At 42.6% G+C, this 21,289-nt stretch overlaps 2 protein-coding genes and 1 long non-coding RNA gene across 3 annotated transcripts in view; 1 reads left to right on the top strand and 2 right to left on the bottom strand.

The window, feature by feature from the left end:
* The window catches only part of LOC307043614 (uncharacterized protein), a 307,614-nt gene that overhangs the window by 98,559 nt on the left and 187,766 nt on the right, over positions 1 to 21,289 (bottom strand). The window lies entirely within an intron of this gene.
* nr6a1a (nuclear receptor subfamily 6, group A, member 1a) overlaps positions 557 to 21,289 on the bottom strand; it is a 113,661-nt gene continuing 92,928 nt past the window's right edge. Inside the window, exons 3-10 of the mRNA XM_079690590.1 lie at positions 18,512 to 18,742; positions 17,511 to 17,566; positions 16,617 to 16,777; positions 9,400 to 9,630; positions 8,851 to 9,105; positions 7,470 to 7,591; positions 6,830 to 6,982; positions 557 to 5,555 (exon numbers count right to left, since the gene is read on the bottom strand). Coding sequence (XP_079546716.1) covers positions 5,470 to 5,555; positions 6,830 to 6,982; positions 7,470 to 7,591; positions 8,851 to 9,105; positions 9,400 to 9,630; positions 16,617 to 16,777; positions 17,511 to 17,566; positions 18,512 to 18,742 — 1,295 coding nt within the window. The 3' untranslated portion in view covers positions 557 to 5,469. The remainder of the gene's footprint in view (positions 5,556 to 6,829; positions 6,983 to 7,469; positions 7,592 to 8,850; positions 9,106 to 9,399; positions 9,631 to 16,616; positions 16,778 to 17,510; positions 17,567 to 18,511; positions 18,743 to 21,289) is intronic.
* LOC307045089 lies at positions 10,336 to 15,134 on the top strand. The gene is made up of 2 exons (XR_013809770.1): positions 10,336 to 10,465; positions 14,848 to 15,134. It is a non-coding gene; the product is annotated as an uncharacterized lncRNA (long non-coding RNA).

Below are 21,289 nucleotides of genomic sequence, written 5' to 3'. Positions count from 1 at the left end.
ATCAAATATGACCCAGAATGTTGGGAAGATGAATACAATAGTTGGATGTCATGACATATCAGTCATTTAGGCTGGCAGCATTTGTGCAAAAGATAAACGTCAAGTAAAGGCAGATAAAGTCAAAGATCGGATGGTTGAATGGAAAGTATTTTTATATCAGGGAATGCTACATTTAATGAATACAATCAGCAAAAGATTTGATATACATGTGAATATATCTGCACATCCTTATTGTTAGAAGTTTGGATCTTTATGGTTTTGATTGTAAGTCGTTTTGGGCAAAAGTATGTGTCTTATTGAACTGCAGCTTCTTGTTGTTGCTATTCATTTGGCATGTTTAAAACAGATCACTGCCTCACAGGTGGAAACATACTTTGTGTCTATTTGAATGAGATTATCTTTCCATGAATAACTCATTGGGTTTGCTGAGCAGCGGGTCAGAGACACTCTCCGGACGGCACAACGTGAAGCTCTTAAGCACTGTCTGTAAGGAACCGATAAACATGCTTCGCACCAGTTCATCATCTGCTTCTCTCTTCGTATCAAAGTCAAAGATGGACAGAAAAATGGAGGACAGTACGAGTACATTTGCATAACGTTCACATTTATTTGGTTTCAAGTTCTAACACATTCTAATCATGCTTTTAACACGTAATGGATCACATTCTTCACAGGTAGTTAAAGTAACAATAGCAGACAAGAGATTTCTGAAGAGAAAAGCATTTCAATGTCTGTTCACAGGTGATGACGGTTCGTAAATCTCTTTCTTCCCTGAGATATGTCACGATTGTTCTTGACTTCTCCCAGGCTCTCTCCTCGTGTGCTGCTGTCCCGCTGGACCCCAGCGGGGCAGGGGGCTCAGACCTGACAGCAGGGTCTGAACAGAGGAGCTTTGGAGCGCATGGTCATAGTAAGAGCTCTGATAGTATGCAGCAACTAAATGCTTGTTGTTGAACATTATTAATGTCATGACTTCGTATCGAAACATTAAAGAATGACAAGATCTTTCTGTAACCGAGTGCTGCAGAGCTCCTCTTCTCAGGTTTCTGACAGTGCTGACGTGGGGGGGGCTGGACATGTGGCTTTGCCGAACTGGCTTGTTATAGGATAGCTGGATGAAGGGTCCTCCCTGACCTCAGCAGTGGAATAAATGGATTAACATAATGTACTTGTTTGTTGGGCTGTTGTTGAATTCAGCTCTTACCCTATTTACTTTCATTCATCAAGACTGGGTTTTTCCTTCACTGTGGAGGCATGTGAGACACACTTTCTTCATGAATGCAAGGTAACAGGGGGCGGGTCATTGACAGAGACTGTCATTTTAGGGTTGAAGTATGCCTTTAACGTGCTCCTTTACAACATGCATCTTATCTTTGCAAAAATGCAAATATGACCCAGAATGTTGGGGAGATTATTACAATAGTTGGGTGTCATGACGTTACACATCAGTCATTTAAGCTTGCAGCATTTGTTCAAAAGCCATCCATGTCCAACCCCAGAGATAAGACGGTTATCTGTAGTCCCCATGCGAGGCGTGTAAACACGATGGATAATCCAGCACTAGCTGCATTGACCGAGTCTGATATGAAACAGCTAGCACTCCATGTTTTTCTTACCAATGAACAATCATGGAGCACAGAGGGATAACAGCCATTCACAGGGTAACAAGGCGTTTTCGGAAAAAGTCAACACACAAAATAAAGCACTGGTTACTGCAACAAGAATGCATTATGCCATGCTTCATCAGAACACTGACATTGTCATTCTTTCATCATTGGTATTGGACTTACGATTAACAGGGCTAAAGTGAAATAAAGATGACGCTAATTTGACATGAAATGAATGAAAAAAGAGAGGAGAGGTAGAGGATGAGAGACAGCCAGAGGTCAGAGGAGATAAAGCTGCTGACAGCAGGCGAGTCTGAGGTAGAGAGGATTATGAGGCAACATGTTTACACATTTAAAAAAAATAAAGATTAAGAAAACAGGTATCAGAACGTTTCATTCATCTGAGAGGTCACTGTTTGGAAAAAAGCGACAGTAATAATAGAACATTGGTGCAATGAAACCAATAAATAAGACAACAAACGCATCTATTTGAAAGTAAGCAACATGATGACAAATAAAGAGGTAGTTTCAGTACATAAATTGAAAATGACATATCCCTTGACTGCAAAAAAATATATAGAAAATAAAAAAGAACACTTCTTCAGCACGTGTTTCAAAATATGACAGGTAGGAAGTCACAGCTGTGGCAGTAAGGTATTTGTGTTGAGCAGTTTGATATTTGCTGCTACATTAAAGAAAGACCCCCCTTCATATTCTCTTCCACTGTCAGATCTCAGCACTCTGATGTTCAGCATTCCTACAGTTACTTTGAGATGAAGTGACTTTGTTGTTGACCACCCTGCTACAGAGTGAAGCCACAGTAGGTGGACTGATGAAGTCCGTGCAAAGTGGCAGCAGAGAAAGCTCTCACAGTCTGACACCAACACCTGATATTTATTTCAACTTTTGAAACTAAACTGAAGCCGTTTTCCCAACAGTGGAGGAGGATGTCTGGGGGAGCTGGTTCTGTTTTGAAGATACATCGCATCGCACAGACTTTCCTTTACATAAAGAAGATATCCCTGAGATTATGTGGTTTTTAGGTTCAGTTCAACAAAAGACATGGACACTCAAATACTTTCTCACTTACCAGCAGTTTAACCTGGCGGTTAGATTTGGAGGTTTTGGCCTGTCAGTTTCTGCTTCCAGCCCAAAACAAGCTCAATTCCATACACCATCCATTTATAGAGAAGATGGCAGACCAAACTAAACCTGAACTACAGATGAAAACATATTGAATGCTTTGTGTCATTTAGGTGAAATGACCCTTTAACCTCAGAAGCCTGTGTGATGCATGATGCACATTTGACTAAATAGTGAGAGAAAATATTGTCCACACCCGTCTTAGCTGCTCTTAGAATCATGGTGGTAGAACATTAGTGTAATTTAATTCAAGTTTGGAACCACAGATGGCTCCAAAGCATCACTTTTGCATTGTAAAATGATTCAAAATACATAAGATGTCAAGTCCATGTGAGACATGGCTCACATCGCCTGTATTTCACCTTTTTATAAAATACGGTGGACAAAGGAATGAGTTACTAGAAATCATGTCCAAAAAAAGTTAAGCATTCATTCAAAGTTTAGAAAATGACAAGGGCTGTCTTCACTGCCCTGTCCACACAAAAGACAATGAATATGTGAAAAACAACAAAAATCCAAAACTTTAACATCATAACTAAAAAGGAACATGACACTGTATAAAAATCAAAAGATGAGAAGAGGCTGACAGGATGAAGATGCAGCGCTGCAGGAGGGACCTCTCTGTCCATCACCCACACCCAGAGGAAAACTCCCCCTGCAGGTCTAATCTTCAAACTGCATCCACTGAATGAAGGAGGGGGAAACACTTTTCTACTTAGGACCTACAATGTCCTGGAACCTACATCTACTACAATTACATCAGCATGGTCACTGAGGAACTCCCGAATGCAATACATAACACTAACTTTACCCTGTTTAGATTCAGGTCTGCAGGGACCTGAGAGAGGAACATGGCATGGCAGGCATGGACCAGGGTTAAAGGTCAAGGTCTCCGAACCCCACCGTCGTGTGCAAAAAAAGAGAGATGCAAAGATGCATTTCAAATTGTTCGTCCGTCATGAAATGGCAAAGAACCCGAGGAGTCAAGAAGATGCCTCAGGCGGCTTGAAATTATCATCTCATACTTCAAAAATAAAAGACCATTTCCTATATGGCTTAAACGATGTGCATATCTGTCACAGAGGGTATGCAAGCCAGAGGAAAGTCACTTCAACTCTGAACCTCGACCCCAGTGAGACACTGCCAGAAGTTGCATCCTTTAAACTGATCATCTGCAAACCTTTATACGACAATTCATTAAGAAATGTGGGTTATTGGTCTTTTGGCCAACCTTAGCCAATAAACAATCGGACCTGAAGCTCAGCTCCACACGTTCTAGGGCTTCTTGGATCTGGATCCGGTCCAACTTTAACTGATTCTGGTCTTGGGTCTGTGCAAAACTTTGATTGGACCTGACAAGACCCGAAAACAGTCCAAGTTCCTCTAAAACTGCCCAATGAGACTTTTGAACGGACCAGTGGTTTTCAATCTGGGTTTGAAGCTGGATGAGCTAACAGAAGCTAGCATTCTATGCAAAATGTTTGTTGTCACTTCCATTCTGGTTCTAGTAGGTCAGGTTGACTTACTTGACCCATGAAGATCTCTACCTGTTCAAAACACCAAGCATTGGCTCTCTGAACTTTGCTTTGTTCTGAATAATTAGTCAAATCCAAGATTTCACAAACTTCCCCTTTAACCCAACAGAGAACCCTAAATAGTTTGTCGAGGCTACAATGCATGAAGTTCCTTGCACTGAAGGGAGCAGACGGGAAACAAGCCGTCTGAAAGAATCAGAGGGAAATACAATCTCATCACATCTGCTCTATGCATATATGTGTGCACAAAAATCTGTGCATGTTTAGCAGCATTTAGAATGAAATCCGGCAACACACTCGTCTGCCCAGTAAGGGGTCTCCCCTCTGACACAGATTGATTCATTTCTTATCCTGATCCTTCATTGATAAGACATATTTTTTGTGGAGCTATTAGCCCCCAACCCATCAGTGGGGAAAAAAGCATTGCATAACACTTTGGTCAAAAAGGGGAAAAAATACAACTAAAAACAGCAAACCTAACTACAATCCCCTTCCCCACAATAAAGCCTTACATCCCCAGTCTATGATTGTAAAAGATACCCGTATGCTCCTTTTTTCAATAAAGATCCCGCAGATCCAACTGTCACCTTAACCCATGGAATGTTAAACTGACACGACCGCCTCCCATGGAGCAGGATGACTGAGTCCATGCAGATAGAAGCTCAACTTTTGCATTTTCAGTGAAGCTAAACACTGGTTCAATCTTTGATTATGCAGCTCCCGTGGACACTCCGTATCTGATTGGGAGAATTGTTTTTTGACCAGGGAACTCTTCATCTAACAGAAAGAAAAGGTACCTGAACATAGCAACAACATTTCCCTGAGGTATTCTCAAACACTCGTCACATATTTCTATCCGCCCCCGTCTGAATAAAATAAACTCTTTTAAAGTCTAGCTCTAACAATAGCAACACTGACACATTGAGCAAACTGGATACACACTTGTAAACTCCAAAGACCAATGCATCTACGAGCATTTGTTTTGTACAGAAGCATGTGCACAGTGTAAATCAGCATACATTCAGCTCTGTCGAGTAATAAATATAGAAAGAAAAAAGTTACAAAAAACAAACTAGTTGCTTGTCACATTCACAAGAGGGGAGACCAGTCCCTCGCCTCGGAGGGTCGGGGGGGGGGGTCTAGTTTCCGGAGGAGGCGGTACCGCAGGGTGGGGGGACGCTCCTCTAGCTGCTCAGGCTGGATTTGCAGGAGTGCAAGACTGCTTTGAACAGGAGGGGGAGCTGCTCCAGGGGGACGTTCACCAGCTTCCCTGCAAACAACAGAGGGTCAGCCTCACGGACAACAGAGGGTCAGCCTCACGGACAACAGAGGGTCAGCCTCACGGACCACAGAGCAGAGACGGCATACTGTTTTCACCAATTTAAAGATATCAACATTTAGTGCATCGTTTGAATGACCAGGTGCGTTTGAATAGGTCCCAAAGCCAACACATGTTCAGCCTGTTAGCTAAAACTCCCTCAGATGCAGGGACACAGAATGGATGAGGTTTTGAAGTGAGGACATGGGAGACCCCTGTGCCAGTATAATCTCCAAACCGTGTGGTGGGTGGGTCACTGTGCAATATACCCTTGTGCAATTCAAGCAGTATTTATTTTCCAGTCAATGTATTTACAATAGGCAAACAACATGTGCTAGTTTAGCCATTTATTGACTTTGTAATATGCAAGTGTATTATCTTCACTGTATGTGCACTGTACTTCTGCTGCTGGAGTACACTTCCTCATTGTGGGACAAATAAAGGAATCACATTGTGACTCCTTTGGCAGTGATGGGTGAGCAGGATCATTCATTTGGTCATCACAGCTGACAGTTCCATAACACAGAGTTACAGCCTGGTCGTTCTTTTCATCCTGTTTTTCATTTCAATGTTTTTTCGGTTTTCTCTTTTTAAAAACAAAACGGTTTGGAGCTTATACTGGCCCAGGGTTCTCAATGTAATTAGCTTTATAAGCATGACCATAATGACAATGTATTGCCAGAGTTTTGTACAATTGCAACATCTATACAAAAATATACATTTGGAATGTTCCGTTAAGTTCATAAACATTTTCAACAGTTGCAAGAACAACACAGAACAATCACAAAACGTTAGTTATTGATTATTGTGCATGAACATTCTGATAGTCATTTCATACAATATATTAATAAGAAAACAATAATACATCAAAAAGTGTGAGATGTGTATCTGGTGCAGAAGGTCATTCTGATTCTCTCAGGTCATCTCCCACTACTCATCCAGGACACGCTAGATAACGGGCTGGTCTGCACCTAATGATGTGCTGGGATTGGCCAGGTGATATTCAGATGTACCAGATCATTCAAATTATGCAATTTAGTAAACGCTCATGTCAACTCTTAAGCAAAACACCATAACAAAAATGTATTGCTTTTAAATGATGAACATAAATCCTTTAAATGTAACTATTTGGCCTCTACGTGGCGCATTGAGGTCTTCCAGTCCACCATATTAGAGTTAAGGACTATAGAAGCACTGAAGATCTATCGAGCTCTCAGGAGCCTCACCTGCGATGCAGCGGATCTCCGGGAGACACATCATGATCTCGGGGAAGCGTTTGGGCTGGTGCGGGTACTTGTACTCCGTGTAGTCCTGACACACGTACCAGTAGCGCTTGTTGAGCTGCTCCAGCTGCGAGGTGTTGGACAGTCCTCGGATATCTGTGGATAAAAAGGTGAGGTCAGCTTCAATTTATTTAGAGGTTTCTACCTCTTTTATTTATTTAAAACTTTTATTAGCTACATTTCCTCTGTAACTGTTATAACTATTACAACGTTTTATTATTATTTTACAGGTTTTTATATTTTACTGTATCTTTTCATTTTGTCTTATGTCTTCCTTCATTTTTCTGATGGGTCATTATTTAGTGAATGGTATTATCATACCTTTTACCCCCTTGTCTCCCAAACTGTTCAAATGTGATATGATGTTGCCATGCTGCATGTTTCCAGAAAGGTCTGTCTGATCTGAGGGGGGTTTCTTCTTCTCTCTTTTAATGTGTAATCTGTGCTATGTTGTTAAAGCACCTTGAACTGCCTGCTGTAAGAAAAGTGCTACATAGTTAAAGCTTTATTGTTATTAAAGTTTTATGTTGGGAGTACTGTTAGGGTTAATAAAAGCTTGAACTCTGTCAAATCAGATTGTTACCTTGGTTGAGGAAGTTGATGGCTTTCATGCAGGCATACTCCTCATTACTGATCTTCAGCTGGTGGAATTTGCGGAAGAGATAAATCAACCTCTCCATCACCTCCATCCCGTCCTCGCTGAATCTAAGAAGTCACACACATACCGGCTCATTATGCTGGGAATACGTAGCGGTGAGGAACATTGATATCAAGATGCTTAGGGTGTGTCCCTCTGGATGAGGAAGATAGACTGGGTTTTAGTAGGATACATGTATAGAATAACCATATCATTCACAATTTAATCCACTGCCAAAAAAAATGTAATCCCTCAAACCCCATTATCTTAAGCTTTATGCTCCAATGAACACGGAAAGAATAAGGGAGGGAATACGTCAAATCTACTGAAAGTGCTTAATAAACATCTTGCTAATCCCACAGCTATTTAAAGGAGTTAGAAAAGGTTCACAAAGTGTAATTCCACTCATCAAAGCCCAATGCCCTGTCTCTCTGCCTCTCACAAACGTGTCTCTGTAAATCAGATATTCCCTCCTAAACTACAGGCGAGTCGACTGCAGCCGCAGAGAAGCACCGTATATTAGTAGAGTGTGTGTCATGAGGTCAGATCATTCTGGTGTGATTTACACAGATCCAAACCCCCACTCATCTTTTTCTGCCCGGCGTGGGACATGCATGTATTTCACATGTTAGACGGTGCTAGCCACAGCTCTGTCCTGAGGAGGCCCCCTGTTCCCGGACCACTCCACTGGCCTTCAGCCAACTACAATACTTTCCCTGCCGTGATAAGGGAGACATCAAACGCCTGGAGATACTCATAAAGAGGGGAAACTCGCCTTTCACAGGACTGCTTTTTATTATTATCTTTCATCCACCTTTCTTACGAGTGAAATATTGGCTCCCAGAGGCTACATCTAGCATCTCTGTTGTGTTATGGTGCAATAGCCACCACAGGCAGGAGACCTGACTCCCTTTACGGAGATATTACCAACACCTATGAATTAGGGACATTGGTTCAGTTACTTATCAATATGTTACTGCATGATGGATTTAAAGTTGGCATCATTTGATCAAAATAAGTTATTTTTCATGCAAAAGCAGCAAAGAATATGTTTTGAGCCTATGAAGCTTTTCTGCTTGTATCATTTAAAAATGAATACCTTGGTGTTATAGACTGACAAGACATTTAAAAGACACCACCTTGGAATTTGAGATTTAAATGTTACTTTTAAAAATGGCTTTAAAAGGGTATACAGTAACTTTGTCCACTATTATACTGTGTTGGTTATCACACTCATTCAAACCATGATAACTGGGCTGTCTCCTTTGTGGCAGAGTTATGAGACCTGAGTTTATAGAACATCTATCCACATCTTCCTGCCACTCACCCCTGCAGCTCGTCGTCAGACGGCGTGTACTTGGCGGTGACGTCGGCCAGGTCTCCAAAGATCTGTGCGCTGTAGATGGTGAGGCAGGAGAGCAGGATGAGCTCCTGCCAGGTGGAGCTCAGCAGGCAGGTGTAGTCCTCTATGGAGAGCTCGCAGAAGAACGGCAGCTTCTTGATCCAGGAGATCTGGCGGAAGAGCAGCTCGTCTGCCAGGCGGCACAGCAGCGCGAACAGCTCCACCTGGGTCACTTTGTACCTGTCAGACACAAGAGGGCGGTTAAGAACTCAGCAAGAAAATTCAAAATACTGGTTTGTTGTGGAAAATAGATCCTAGTGGCCCAAGTTTCAGGTGTGGGCCATATTCCATTAGACTATTTGCTGAAGGCCATTTCCAAATGGACGACGGGCCGTGGTTTGGAGAACCCTGCTCTAACATGATGCAGGGCATATTGTAAGTCACCACACTAACAACACGTTCTGGATTCCCTGATCTGTGTTGCATTATAGTGAGGGGGCGAGAGCATGATTGGTTGCGTCTGCGTTGACTCACCCGTCTTCTATGAGCATGGGGGTTGCCAGGGGGGCCAGGTCTTCAGCGGCCACCAGCTGCAGCACCAGGGGGTGGGACTGGGGGTAGAGGCTGCGGGGCTGGGGGGCCAGCAGGCCCGACTGAGCGGCGTAGCTGAACAGGTGGGGCAGAAGCTGGTAGTGTGTGGACATGGAGTTGTTGATGTACTGGTCTCTGAGGGCCGCCGTGTAGCCGTTCATCTCCACAGAGCGGCTGGATGCACACAAAGGTCAGAGGTCAGACACACTTGAAAGGAATAATCGTACATTTTGTGAAATAGCCTTTACCATCCTTCCCAGAGATTGATATGTTTAATCACCCCTGTTTGTGCTAATTCACGTTAAGAGACCTTTTATATCTCCGTACATTTCAAGCATTAGTGTTGGGATATCAGATGGATTTATCGGCAGTTGGTTTTTATTTTTAACTTCTACTTCATTTATCTAATGGTCTGCTTCCCTAGAGCAAGAGCACATGTTGAGATATCGCTGACACTACGTACCGGACATACAGACTGACTCTTTAAACTTCCTAAACTTCAACACTTTGGTGGAGCTCCACTCCTATGGGATTACTTTTGTATCATAAAGATAAAGCAACACTTTCTCAGAATAATGCAAAACTATGAGTTGAAAAGAAAAAAAACTGAGTCAAGCAAAATGAAATAAATTTCAAAAATAAAACTATAAGTTGCAAACAAATCATTTGTGTAATCATGTAACCTATAAGTATTTTTTCTTTGTTTTAACATAGGTTTTTGTTTGTAGGTCTTGTTTCTTCTTTCTCAATGATCAGACTTTTGCTCTCGCTGCAGCTTTCTCTTTTGCGCTCCCTCATTTTTTGTTTGAGATTCTGACACAAACCTCCCAGGTGGGCGGGAGTTTCAGGGGTGCGTTCCCATTGGCTACTCAGTTTTTGAGTGACAGCCCAGTCCTCCAGCGATTGTACAGTGCAGGCAGCTGCGGTGCGGTGGCTGCCTGAGCGTGGATAGAACACCCATAGAAGAACCAGCATTTCAATTATTATAATACTACAAGCTAAAATATATGTAAGTATTGATCATTTGTGTTGCTTGTGCTGTACTATACGGTCTGTTTCTTTATTGTGGTAAGTGAGAAGTAAAGCTGTGCTATGAAAGTTAGCTTTTGCTACCTTTAGATCCATAACAACGCAAGCTAAGTAGCCTAACAGTTAGCTACAAAGCTAGCAGTGAGTGAGCGTTCAGACACCGGTGCACACACTCAAACTGACTCGTGTGTGCGGCGTGCCTGACTCTACCAACAGGCTTTCATGATTCTGTTTGGATATGCAAGCAGGGGCGCCGGAAGCAGGGGGGCCAAGGGGCCATTGGCCCCCCCACTTTTATGGATCAATTCAAAAATATACGTGTATTTGTGTAAAAAAATATTTTTCCGGGGTTCGAGTTTTTTGTTTGATTTTAAATAAGCAACGTCTTGGCTTTCAGAATATGAAACTTTTATTTCCAAAAACAAACGATAAATACAGTTTTGAAGCTTGTAAAGGGAAGAAGACAGGCACCTCGCTCTCACTCGGCTCCCCCTCAGCGCAGCAGCAGCAGCAGCTCCCCTCCCCCTCCCTCTCACTGAAATTATTAATGTAAACCGTATAGTAATCTAGATAACACGGCAGGGTCCGTGACAGTTTCATCTGATTTCAAATAAACAAAGTCTTGGCTTTCAGAATATTAAACTTGTTTCGGCAAATCCAGATGATAAATACAACTTTGAAAGCTTGTAACGGCATAGTTACAAGAGGATAACGGAGTAATTTAACGTCACAGGGCATAACAACAGCCGGTGTTTCTCGTTTGTGTGTTTAACACAGACACACTTGCGAGTTTACCCCAGACAAGTAATCCAAACGAAAATATTTTCCCTCCATAGCTACTCTGGTCATTTGCCCCGCTAATAATCAATCAGATCGATGGATTCCAGAGAAGAGGAAACTTTGAACGCCTTTTTCTCAAAATTATGACTCGGTGGCAATCATTATATAATGTGACATTTTGCTTAATATTTGGAGTACAACAACAATCCTGATATCATTAGAAAGCTAGGAATCTCCTCTTTCCAACAGTGTATACAACTCAAAATGTGTCTTTGGGTCAATGCGAGCAGTTCAAATATTGCACTAGGTAAAATAAAGCAGGCAAACATAACAGGAAGAATATGTACATTTTAATCCAATCAAAGAGGACTTTGTCACACCATTCAAATGTATCAAGTAGCCTACATTACAACCAATAAAAAGCTGAGATTTGTTTATTTGTTACGTTGTTCTGTGTGTGGCAGCCGTTAACCTAGAAAGATAAACTTAGCTCGCAAACATGTCAGAAGAACCAGCGCATAAGAAAATGAAATACAGTCAAACTAAACTTAAATTCAACCACTTCAATGTCACATCCCTGACATCCACCACAACTCCGGAGCCTGGACCTTCAACTATAGAACCAGCGCAGCCAGATAAACCCAAAAGCAGCAGCTCTGCGGCCGCAGAGACTGTCAAAACCGCAGGCCTCGTTGAACCGAAACAGGCTGGTTCCGACTGCGTGGAGGCTTATTGTCGCGACATCGAGACGGGTAAAGCTGCACAGCTAATTGTTGATAAAAAGGAGACCGCTAGATCGTTTGGACAAAGAGAAAGGTACTTTAATGCAGAATGGTACAAAAACCGAGAGTGGCTAATTCTTTGTAAAACCACTAAACGGGCCTTCTGTGAAATTTGCAGATTTGCTGCTGTCAAACGGCTGGTAACTTTCTCAAAATGTGGAGATGACAGTTTTGTAAATACCGGATGTAATAACTGGAAAAAGTGCCCAAGCCTCCTGGACAGCCACGAAAAGTCCAATGTTCACAGAGAGTGTGTTCAAAAAAAGTGTGCTTTCTTCAGTCAAACACCAGTCAACATCCAGCTTGTCCAACAGGAGCGTATTGAGCAGGAAAAAAGAAGAGATGGGATGATGGAGCAGCTGCGCTGTCTGCAGTTTCTAACCCGACAGGGCCTAGCAATCAGGGGGCATGAGGATAAGGAGAGCAATTTCAAATGGCTAGTAGAACTCGTAGCTGATAAAAACCCCACTCTGAGAAGCTTCATGCTCACCGGGAAATATGCATCACACGAGACAATCAATGAACTCATAAACCAAATGTATCGGGAATCTCTCACCACTTTATTAACAGAAATTAAAAACAATGCAGAACATTATGCAGTTATTGTGGATGAAACTCGCGATTGCTCCGGGCATGAACAATTGTCTCTGACTGTACGATGGGTATCAGCTGATTATGTTGTCCATGAAGACTTCATAGGAATGTATGACTGTCCTAAGACTGACGCATTATCAATAACGCTTACTATTAAGGACATGTTACTGAGATGCGGCCTGGACATTGGTGACATGAGACGGCAAACCTACGATGGCGCATCTGTTCTACAGGGACAAATGTCAGGTGTGGCCAAACGTTTTAAAGACATCAATCCCAAAGCAATCTCAATGCATTGCACTAATCACAGCTTAAACCTCATACTCCAGGAAGCTGCTTCAAAGTGCAACATGGTACGTGGTGCCTTCAGTTTAGTTCACGACATACATGAGGTCATCAACAACTCACCAAAACGACTTGCCATCTTTAATACCATTAGGGATGCTGCAGCTGCTGCCTCTCCTACTGTCAGTGGCCTCACACCGCTCTGCCCCACTCGCTGGACAGCCAGAGGCAGTGCAATAAAATCCCTGCTTGCGAATTATGAAGCCGTCTACGACACGTTGGATGAAATAATCCGAATGGGGGGGAACACAGAAGCAAGCAAGAAGGCACCAGGGCTGCAGGCATTGATGACTCAATTTAGTGTGTTCTTCGGATTGAAAGTGTGTCTTACACTGTTTTCTTCTGCGGAAGAGGTGGCTCGGGTGCTCCAGTCCAAAGACCTCTCAGCAGAGACAGTTAAGTCAGCAGTGCAGATGCTCCAGACACACTACACAAACCTGAGGTCCACAGAGGCATTCCACAGCATCTTTGAAGAGGCCCAAAGAACGAACATGAGCGACCTGGTCCAGGCCCCGGCTCTTCCTCCAAGGCGGCGCGCTCCACGCCGTTATGATGATGGGGATGCGTCTCATCAGTGGGAAAATCCAGAGGACTACTTCAGGAGCCAGTTTTTTGAGGTAGTTGACCTGCTCACTTCTGAGCTGACTCGCAGGTTTAACCAACCCACTCTGCAGCTGCTGATGAGTATGGAGCAGGTACTCCTCACAGCAGTAAACAGTCCCCCTGGTTTCGGCAGCATCAACATCCCCCAAAATCTGGTCGACATGTACACAGGTGATATTGACATGGAATGGCTGTCCACCCAGTTGTCACTGTTTCCAGCAGTTTTGCAGGCACACAACAGTAGTTCCGCCACTGAAAGACCCATCATGCAGGTGACAAAGGTGTCCACAATCACCGACATGCTGGCGGCACAGGGACGAGGCACGCAATCCCTCTTCAGTGAAGTGGATAAACTTCTACGGCTGTATTTGACTGTGCCAATGTCAAATGCAACAGCTGAGCGGAGCTTCTCCAGCCTCCGTCGGTTGAAGACGTTCCTTCGTTCAACAATGTCCGAGCGCCGCTTAAATCACCTTCTCTTCCTCCACATCCACAAAGATTTGACCGACGGCCTGGACCTCAAAAAAGTGCTCCGGAGCTTCTGCTTTGCCAGTGAGCGAAGGGAGGTTTACTTCGGCAAAATCTAGGAAGATTGTGTAGATTTAGCCACGTGGAAATGTTCTTTAGCTTTAGCCTAATGTCGGACACTTGTTTGAAGGGTGCTCCGCCTCCACCCTCACCTGTGATTGGACATTTGAGTCATGTGATTTTGATTACATGACATCACAGCTTGTGTTAGGTGTTATTAACCAATAGTTTCATTGGAAGACCTATTTTATTATACAGTTAATATTACGCCCCAGCCAGGCCAGTTCGAGTGGCTCTTCGTCCTTTTCGTAACTGTATTACAACTATTGTTCATCGGTTGAATAAATAATTTATGTCAATTTCTTGAATTTCTTTAAATAAGTTTCATGAATTGCATTACCTCCTGTAGCCAGAGAGGCGGAGTGATTACCACTCCGCCCTGGCGGAGGCACTGGCGGACTGATTACCACTGTAGATTTAGCATTTCTTTCACATACACACACACACACTTTTTGGCCCCCCCACTTCTGAAATGAATCCGGCGCCGCTGTATGCAAGTATAAGCCATGATAGCTTATTTTATTAACACGCTAATTTGATATGAAAATCAATGGAGGCTGAGTTAACTTTGTAGGAAAACCTACCGTCCATGAATGCCCCTGAGCTGTGTTTTATTTGTTAACTTCATATTTTTCATTTCCTAAAACATTTATTTTCCTCTCATTAACAGTGTGGATCATTGAGACAGCGTGGCGTCCAGAGGTCTTATCCCGTTTTCCCACTTCCTCTGAGGGGACAGCACGGAGGCGGCCATGAAGAAAGAACTGCACCAGCTTCATCCACGCTGGGCGTTGCTGTTATCACTGGCTCAGTGTCATTTCATTTGACAAAATGTCTTTACATATACATTTAATGTATTTTATTATTATCCACCTTTTTGTTTTATGTCCTTTTATTTAAAACATTCTTTGAGACTTCATCTTCTGGTTCAAATTTCAATAAATGTAATTTGTATAATCACTCTTTTGTCTTTATTCTACATGAAAATGTTAGAGATTCCATTCAAATCTGTTGATTATTCATATCTTCCTCAGGCTAGGAATAGTATGTCGAATTTTTAATGCTAAATGTATATCATTTTCTCACAGGATATAGAATGAAACAACACCGGTTTTATCCATTGTGTATGAATGCTTCAGCTCTTCAGACCAACATAGTAAGATGTGAGTATGTTCCTAATGGTGTTGGTATGCAGCCTAGGTCTGCTCTGTTTAATAAAGCAAATCTGCCACTTTTATATTGCAGAATTTGTTAAATTAAAGCAGTCTTTAATTGTTTGTCCTAAACATAACAATATATGCTTTTGAAATGTAACATTTCCTTGAAAAATAATAGTATACCACTTTTAGCTTGAAAATACATAGATGTGTTTTTTTAATCTATAAAATAAATAGACAGACACTTTATCAATCCCAAATTGGGAAATTATTTAACAGCAGCGGTGTATTCAGGTATTAAAATATTTAAAGTTGGAATAAAGTATGAACAACGCATCACAAGTATAATGCACAGCAATCCATAAGAGAAGTCCGATATGTTCATGAAACTCCCCAGGAGCCACCGACGCTAATGTGGCCGAGTAGACTCCGGAGTTTGCTGCATGAGTTGCACTGTATGATCTGTGGTGTAGTGGACTGTCACTCAAAAACTGAGTAGCCAATGGGGACACACCCCTGAAAGTCCCGCCCACCTAGGATGTTTGTGTCGAAAGCTGCAGCGAGAGCAAAAGTCTGATCATTGAGAAAGAAGAAACAAGAACTGCAAACAAAAACCTATGTTAAAACAAAGAAAAAATACTTATAGTTTACATGATTACACAAATGATTTGTTTGCAACTTATAGTTTAATTTTTGAAATTTATTTAATTTTGCTTGACTTCGTTTTTTTTTCTTTTAAACTCATAGTTTTGCTTTATTCTGAGAAAGTGTTGCTTTATCTTTATGATACAAAACTAATCCCATACTCTCCCTTTAACACTTGAAGACAAAACATTGCATTTCACATTGTACCTGCATACCAAGCACATGCATTCTGTAATTGTTGTTTATTTCTGCTCAGATTTCATTTGATAGTTCAAGAATTCTTCTGAATAGCTCTCAGGCTGTGTGGCTACGGTGATAAATCTTGTGTTTATACTAAAGGAGACTAAAATAAATACAGTCATGCAAGTAGCTAGACAATATCTGTCCTTGATGATTGCAGATAGACAATGCACTCGTATCCATAGCAAGAAAAGCAGATAGCAGAAAGTTCTTTGTGTTTGCTATCATCTGTGCGTCGAAGAGCTGCACATTCAGGCATTCTTCAGCTGATTACTTACTTTAACTAAAGTCTGGCTGAGATGGGAAAGAGGTGTTAGACTGTCAGGGCCGGCTCATTATCTCAATAATGGGGTGAGTGCTGGCGCTCAGCGCTGAGAGGACGATATGAGCGACTCACTTGGAGGACAGGGTGGAGGCGGGGGACGGCTGGTTGCCCTCCGACGGTCCGTTGCTGGGCGAGCTGTGGTCACTGTCTCCGTTGTTGCCCCAGGTGTGCTCCGGGACGTCCTCCTTGAACTCCTGCCCCGACATGATCCGCTCTATCTCCTCCTCTGTGATCTGAAACACACAAACACACACAAAGAGATGTGAGCTCATGGAGCTTACAGCACATCCTCAAGTAAAGGAAAGCCGTGTTCTAGTTGAATTGATCAGCATTGACTGCTTTTCACTCAAATGTCGAGGAGCAAGGACGCAGTGAAACAGGAAGGTAGAAAAGGAAGAAAGAAAGGAAAAAAGGAAGAAAGAAAGGAAAGAAAGCAAATTGTGTGTGTGTGTGTGTGTGTGTGTGTGTGTGTGTGTGTGTGTGTGTGTGTGTGTGTGTGTGTGTGTGTGTGTGTGTGTGTGTGTGTGTGTGTGTGTGTGTGTGTGTGTGTGTGTGTGTGTGTGTGTGTGTGTCTGTGTCTGATTGATAAACACACACCTAAAATAATATGATCCTTGCCGGTCCATGAAGGGAGAAAATAGACAAAGGCATTTTGAAAGGCATTAGCATGCCAGAAAATGTGGTGTCTTGTATCTGCAGCTGGGGTGGAGACACTTCCATTGCTATCATTCAGTACACAGTGAAACGGCAATTCATTCCATATAAATGACAGAGAGGTCCTGCTTTCATTAGGACTCGGAGATAAAGCAGTCATTTAATGGAAGCGGGCGTTTGTCTATGCATTCATGGTGAGTGAGCCAACTCTGGGACTGAGCCACAATAACATGTATAGGCTGACTCTTAGCCGGCGGAAGGTCAATGAATGTCACAAAAACAACATTTCTGGTATTCAAGTGAATGATGTACCTGAACAGGCCCGATGCTTTTGTTCCTCCCTCCTGGCATGCCATCCTCTCTGATTGCTGCATGACAAAAAGAAAGAGCAGAAATCTCAATCTACACGTGGTCCATGAACACACCGCGGATCAGGGTTAGTGTCAGAGCTCTACCTAGTGGCTGAAACTGATCTCACAGGGCTTTGCTTCACATCATCTGTTTTGGTCCTTTTTCACTTTTGTTCCAACTTAACTTTTTGTTTTTGTTCGGCAGGTAGAGAGGTTTTTTTCTTGACATAGGATTGTTTTATTAGAAGCAAGGAGTTCAATGTATTTCAAGTGTCAGGACATGCCTGCTTTCATCACAGTATTTGAAGAATAAATCGTTGAAATTAGGCCATCAGGCTGAAGCAGCACTAAAGGGTTATTTACAACCAGCATCCACAAGGGGGCAGCGTGGTACCTGAGATGAACCCATCTCTGTTATGAGAGTCATTCGGGGACTTCATCTCTTATTGCCCTGCATGCACACGTTATGTTTGAAGTTTTCTTAACTACACATATTGTTAATTTAGTGTATTTAGAGTTACTGAAAAGATTGATGAAGATTATCAAAAGGCTGATCACAAAGTTATAGTTTTTCAAATAGGTAAAATATCAATTGGTTGTCAATTGTAGCAGGAATTACACCAGAAGAGGACTTGGTCAGGTTGCAGCACATGACCCCTGTTTTACTCACAATTACATTTTGGAACATTGGCAGAGACTCAAGCGTTTAATAAATACAACCAAGCAAATGTTTTAAAACATTCAAATATAATCTAACCATTACCACCCTTTCATTTAATCATTTAGAAGAAGGAAAGGTTCATGATATGTAGACCTGTATAATTGCTTGACGTGTTCACATTATTGTCATCCATAAACAACATGTAACCAAAAATGTGAAAATATGAAATTCTCATAATCATCTTCATTTTTAATAGGTGGAGCCACAATAGGGTTAAAATATGTGATGTGTCCACCCGTTACCTTTGCGGTTCATCCCCATCTGCAGACACTTGAGCAGGCGGCAGTACTGGCAGCGGTTGCGCTGCTTGCGCGACATCTCGCAGTTCTTGTCGCGGCTGCAGCGGTACACACGCTTGTTGCAGATGCTCCTCTTGAAGAAGCCCTTGCAGCCCTCACAGGAGATGATGCCATAGTGCAGGCCTGTGGCACGGTCTCCACATATAAGGCAAGTACGTTGGTCAGCTGGATCATCTGCAGAGACACACAACAGAAAAAAGGAAAGGAGACATTTAGAACCACTTCCAACCACTTCTTAACACTAATTCCTCTACACCGTGAAGAAAGTGGGTGCAAAAACCTCACTGGAGGCACACGTTTTTAATTGAGATCATGGGGGCGGTTGGGGCTTAAGCACTAGCCAGGCGCTAGCTAATCCAAAGAGTTCTTAAGCCCCAACTCTCATTTTGTGAAAGTGGAGGTGTAACAGGCAGCAGGAGGGAGACGTCTTGTGTATGTTTTATTCAGCAGCTCTGATGAGGCAGCGAGCTGAAACCACACCACTGATTTGTTTACAGTGTCTCCTTTCTCTCCTCGAACAACAGCAGTATCACATGAAGAGGCCTCTTTCTGCAGAGACCTCAGACCTGTTCATCTCAAATGTTGCTCACATTTGCTATATCAATCAATTTGCGACATTCAATTCAGGGTATTGATTATCAATCCATTTAGTACTTTTAAAATGTCCTAAAACCTGTTCTTACAATTGGTCTCTTGTTTTTTCCCTTAAACGCCTCCAGGCCTGTCGTGGATGTTCCACACAGGCGCTCTCTCAATTATTAGCCTTCTGTTTGCCAAAAACACACTTTCTGCTGATCACTCCAAACTGTGAAAAGTTGGTCGGACAGTAATAAATTAGAGCTGTAACGTGGAACACATGTGAGGGCATATTTAAAGACCTGAGGAAGTGGTCCTGTTGCACAAAGTGTCCTGAAACAAGTACTAGAAATGACACTGTATGTGTTGAGGGTTTATAAAGGCTGGAAATGAGACATTCGAAACAAGAAAAAATTTAAGTGATTTAATAAAGACGTTAGATGTTTGGGAGACAGTACGTGTGCGAGGGGATCAAAGAGAGACTGAGGACCTTCTTCATGAAGCTTCTTTACTAATCATGAGGGTGCTCTCATACTGTTAAGACAGCAAAGTGAGAGAGCTGTTGGAAATCTTCCCTAATCCCCATCTACCTCCAGGCTACATAATGCACATGATCAAACTCACTCAGGAAGCTGAGAATTAAGTGCGAGCACATATTCTCTGCTTACCACATCACACACACACACACACACACACACACACACACACACACACACACACACACACACACACACACACACACACACACACACACACACACACACACACACACACACACACACACACACACACACACACACACACACACACACACACACACACACACACACACACACACACACACACACACACACACACACCTTACCAAACCCCCGCCCCCTTGCTGACAGCCGCTGAGAGCAGATGGGTTGGACGCCATGGTTACAGAGAATAGCCTTGCAGTGCAAAGACAGGCTGAAGCAGGAATGTAGCCTGCCGCTGATCTGGGATCAGGTTAGACTGATACATATCCAATATGATTCCTAAGAGTCAGTTTCTTTAAAGGTTATCCCACTATAATAGGAAGTCCTGAGCAAATACAGTATTTGCAATGTTGGTTGCATGAAATAGGTATTTTAAAAGAAAAAATAGATTGCAATAATCCTTAATGGCAGCTTCACCAGGTATCTGTCAGACAGAGCCTTTGTGGGGCAGGGATCATTTAATGGGATATCAAAAATAATAAAACCTTGAACCATAGCTAATAATCACTAAATCACAAACAATGTGAAGGTGCATGAGGGCGAAACAGTCTGAGGTGAGACACTTAAAGTGGACCTATTATGCTATATTGAAAACATATATTGTAGGGCCGTACCTATACAAAACATGTCTGTGATGTTTCTTGCTTAAAATACCAAACAGATCACCCATTGTAGCCATGCCTCATACTGCTCATACCCCTCTTTTGCAGCCCTGTTGCAAACCGGCTGATTCTGCTAGCCACGCTCCTTTGTAGCTTTCCCCTGCTAATGGGAGAAGCTCAGCTAAACGCTGCGGTGATTAAATGCCATGCGGTGATTATGCTCCTAACCACTAACCAAGCTTTATTTCTGAAACAGTATGGAGCTCAAACCTTTCTCTCTCGCAGGGTTTACCGCAAGGACATTACGTTACACATATGCTCTCCAGTAGCCTACAGCGTAAGCTCCATGGTTAGCTCTGACTGTTAGCAAGCTTGCTAATGTAAACAGACAGCATATTACTCCCAAAACATTGTTTCTGATACAGCACATACTGTAGCTTGACATGTTCTTTCTTAAGTGTTTACCGCTAGAACAGTGCCATTATATGTATTATATATAACAACTTTACTCTAAGTGCCTCCTGCAGACATCCTGCTGAATACACAGACACACAGCTGCACTATGATGATAGGTTGGGACCTGTCACGTGTGCTGGAGAATATAGGTTGGGACGTGTCACGGCTGCCGGAGACGATAGGTTGGGACGGGTCACGTCGGCCGGATGTCGCCAATGACGTTATAGGAGCGAAAATTCTGGATCTGCTTGTTAGCACCCCCCTTTTTTCTTTTTTAGAGATGTGGGTACGGAGGGAAAGAGAGAGGGTTTTGTTTTCTGACACTTTGTGAGTTCCCTGACACA

The sequence above is a fragment of the Notothenia rossii genome, assembly GCF_949606895.1.
Source record: "Notothenia rossii genome assembly, chromosome: 6".
NCBI classification, from domain to species: Eukaryota; Metazoa; Chordata; class Actinopteri; order Perciformes; family Nototheniidae; genus Notothenia; species Notothenia rossii.
The sequence above is the reverse complement of the archived record's forward strand: the minus strand, read 5'-3'. Positions and strand labels throughout refer to the sequence as shown.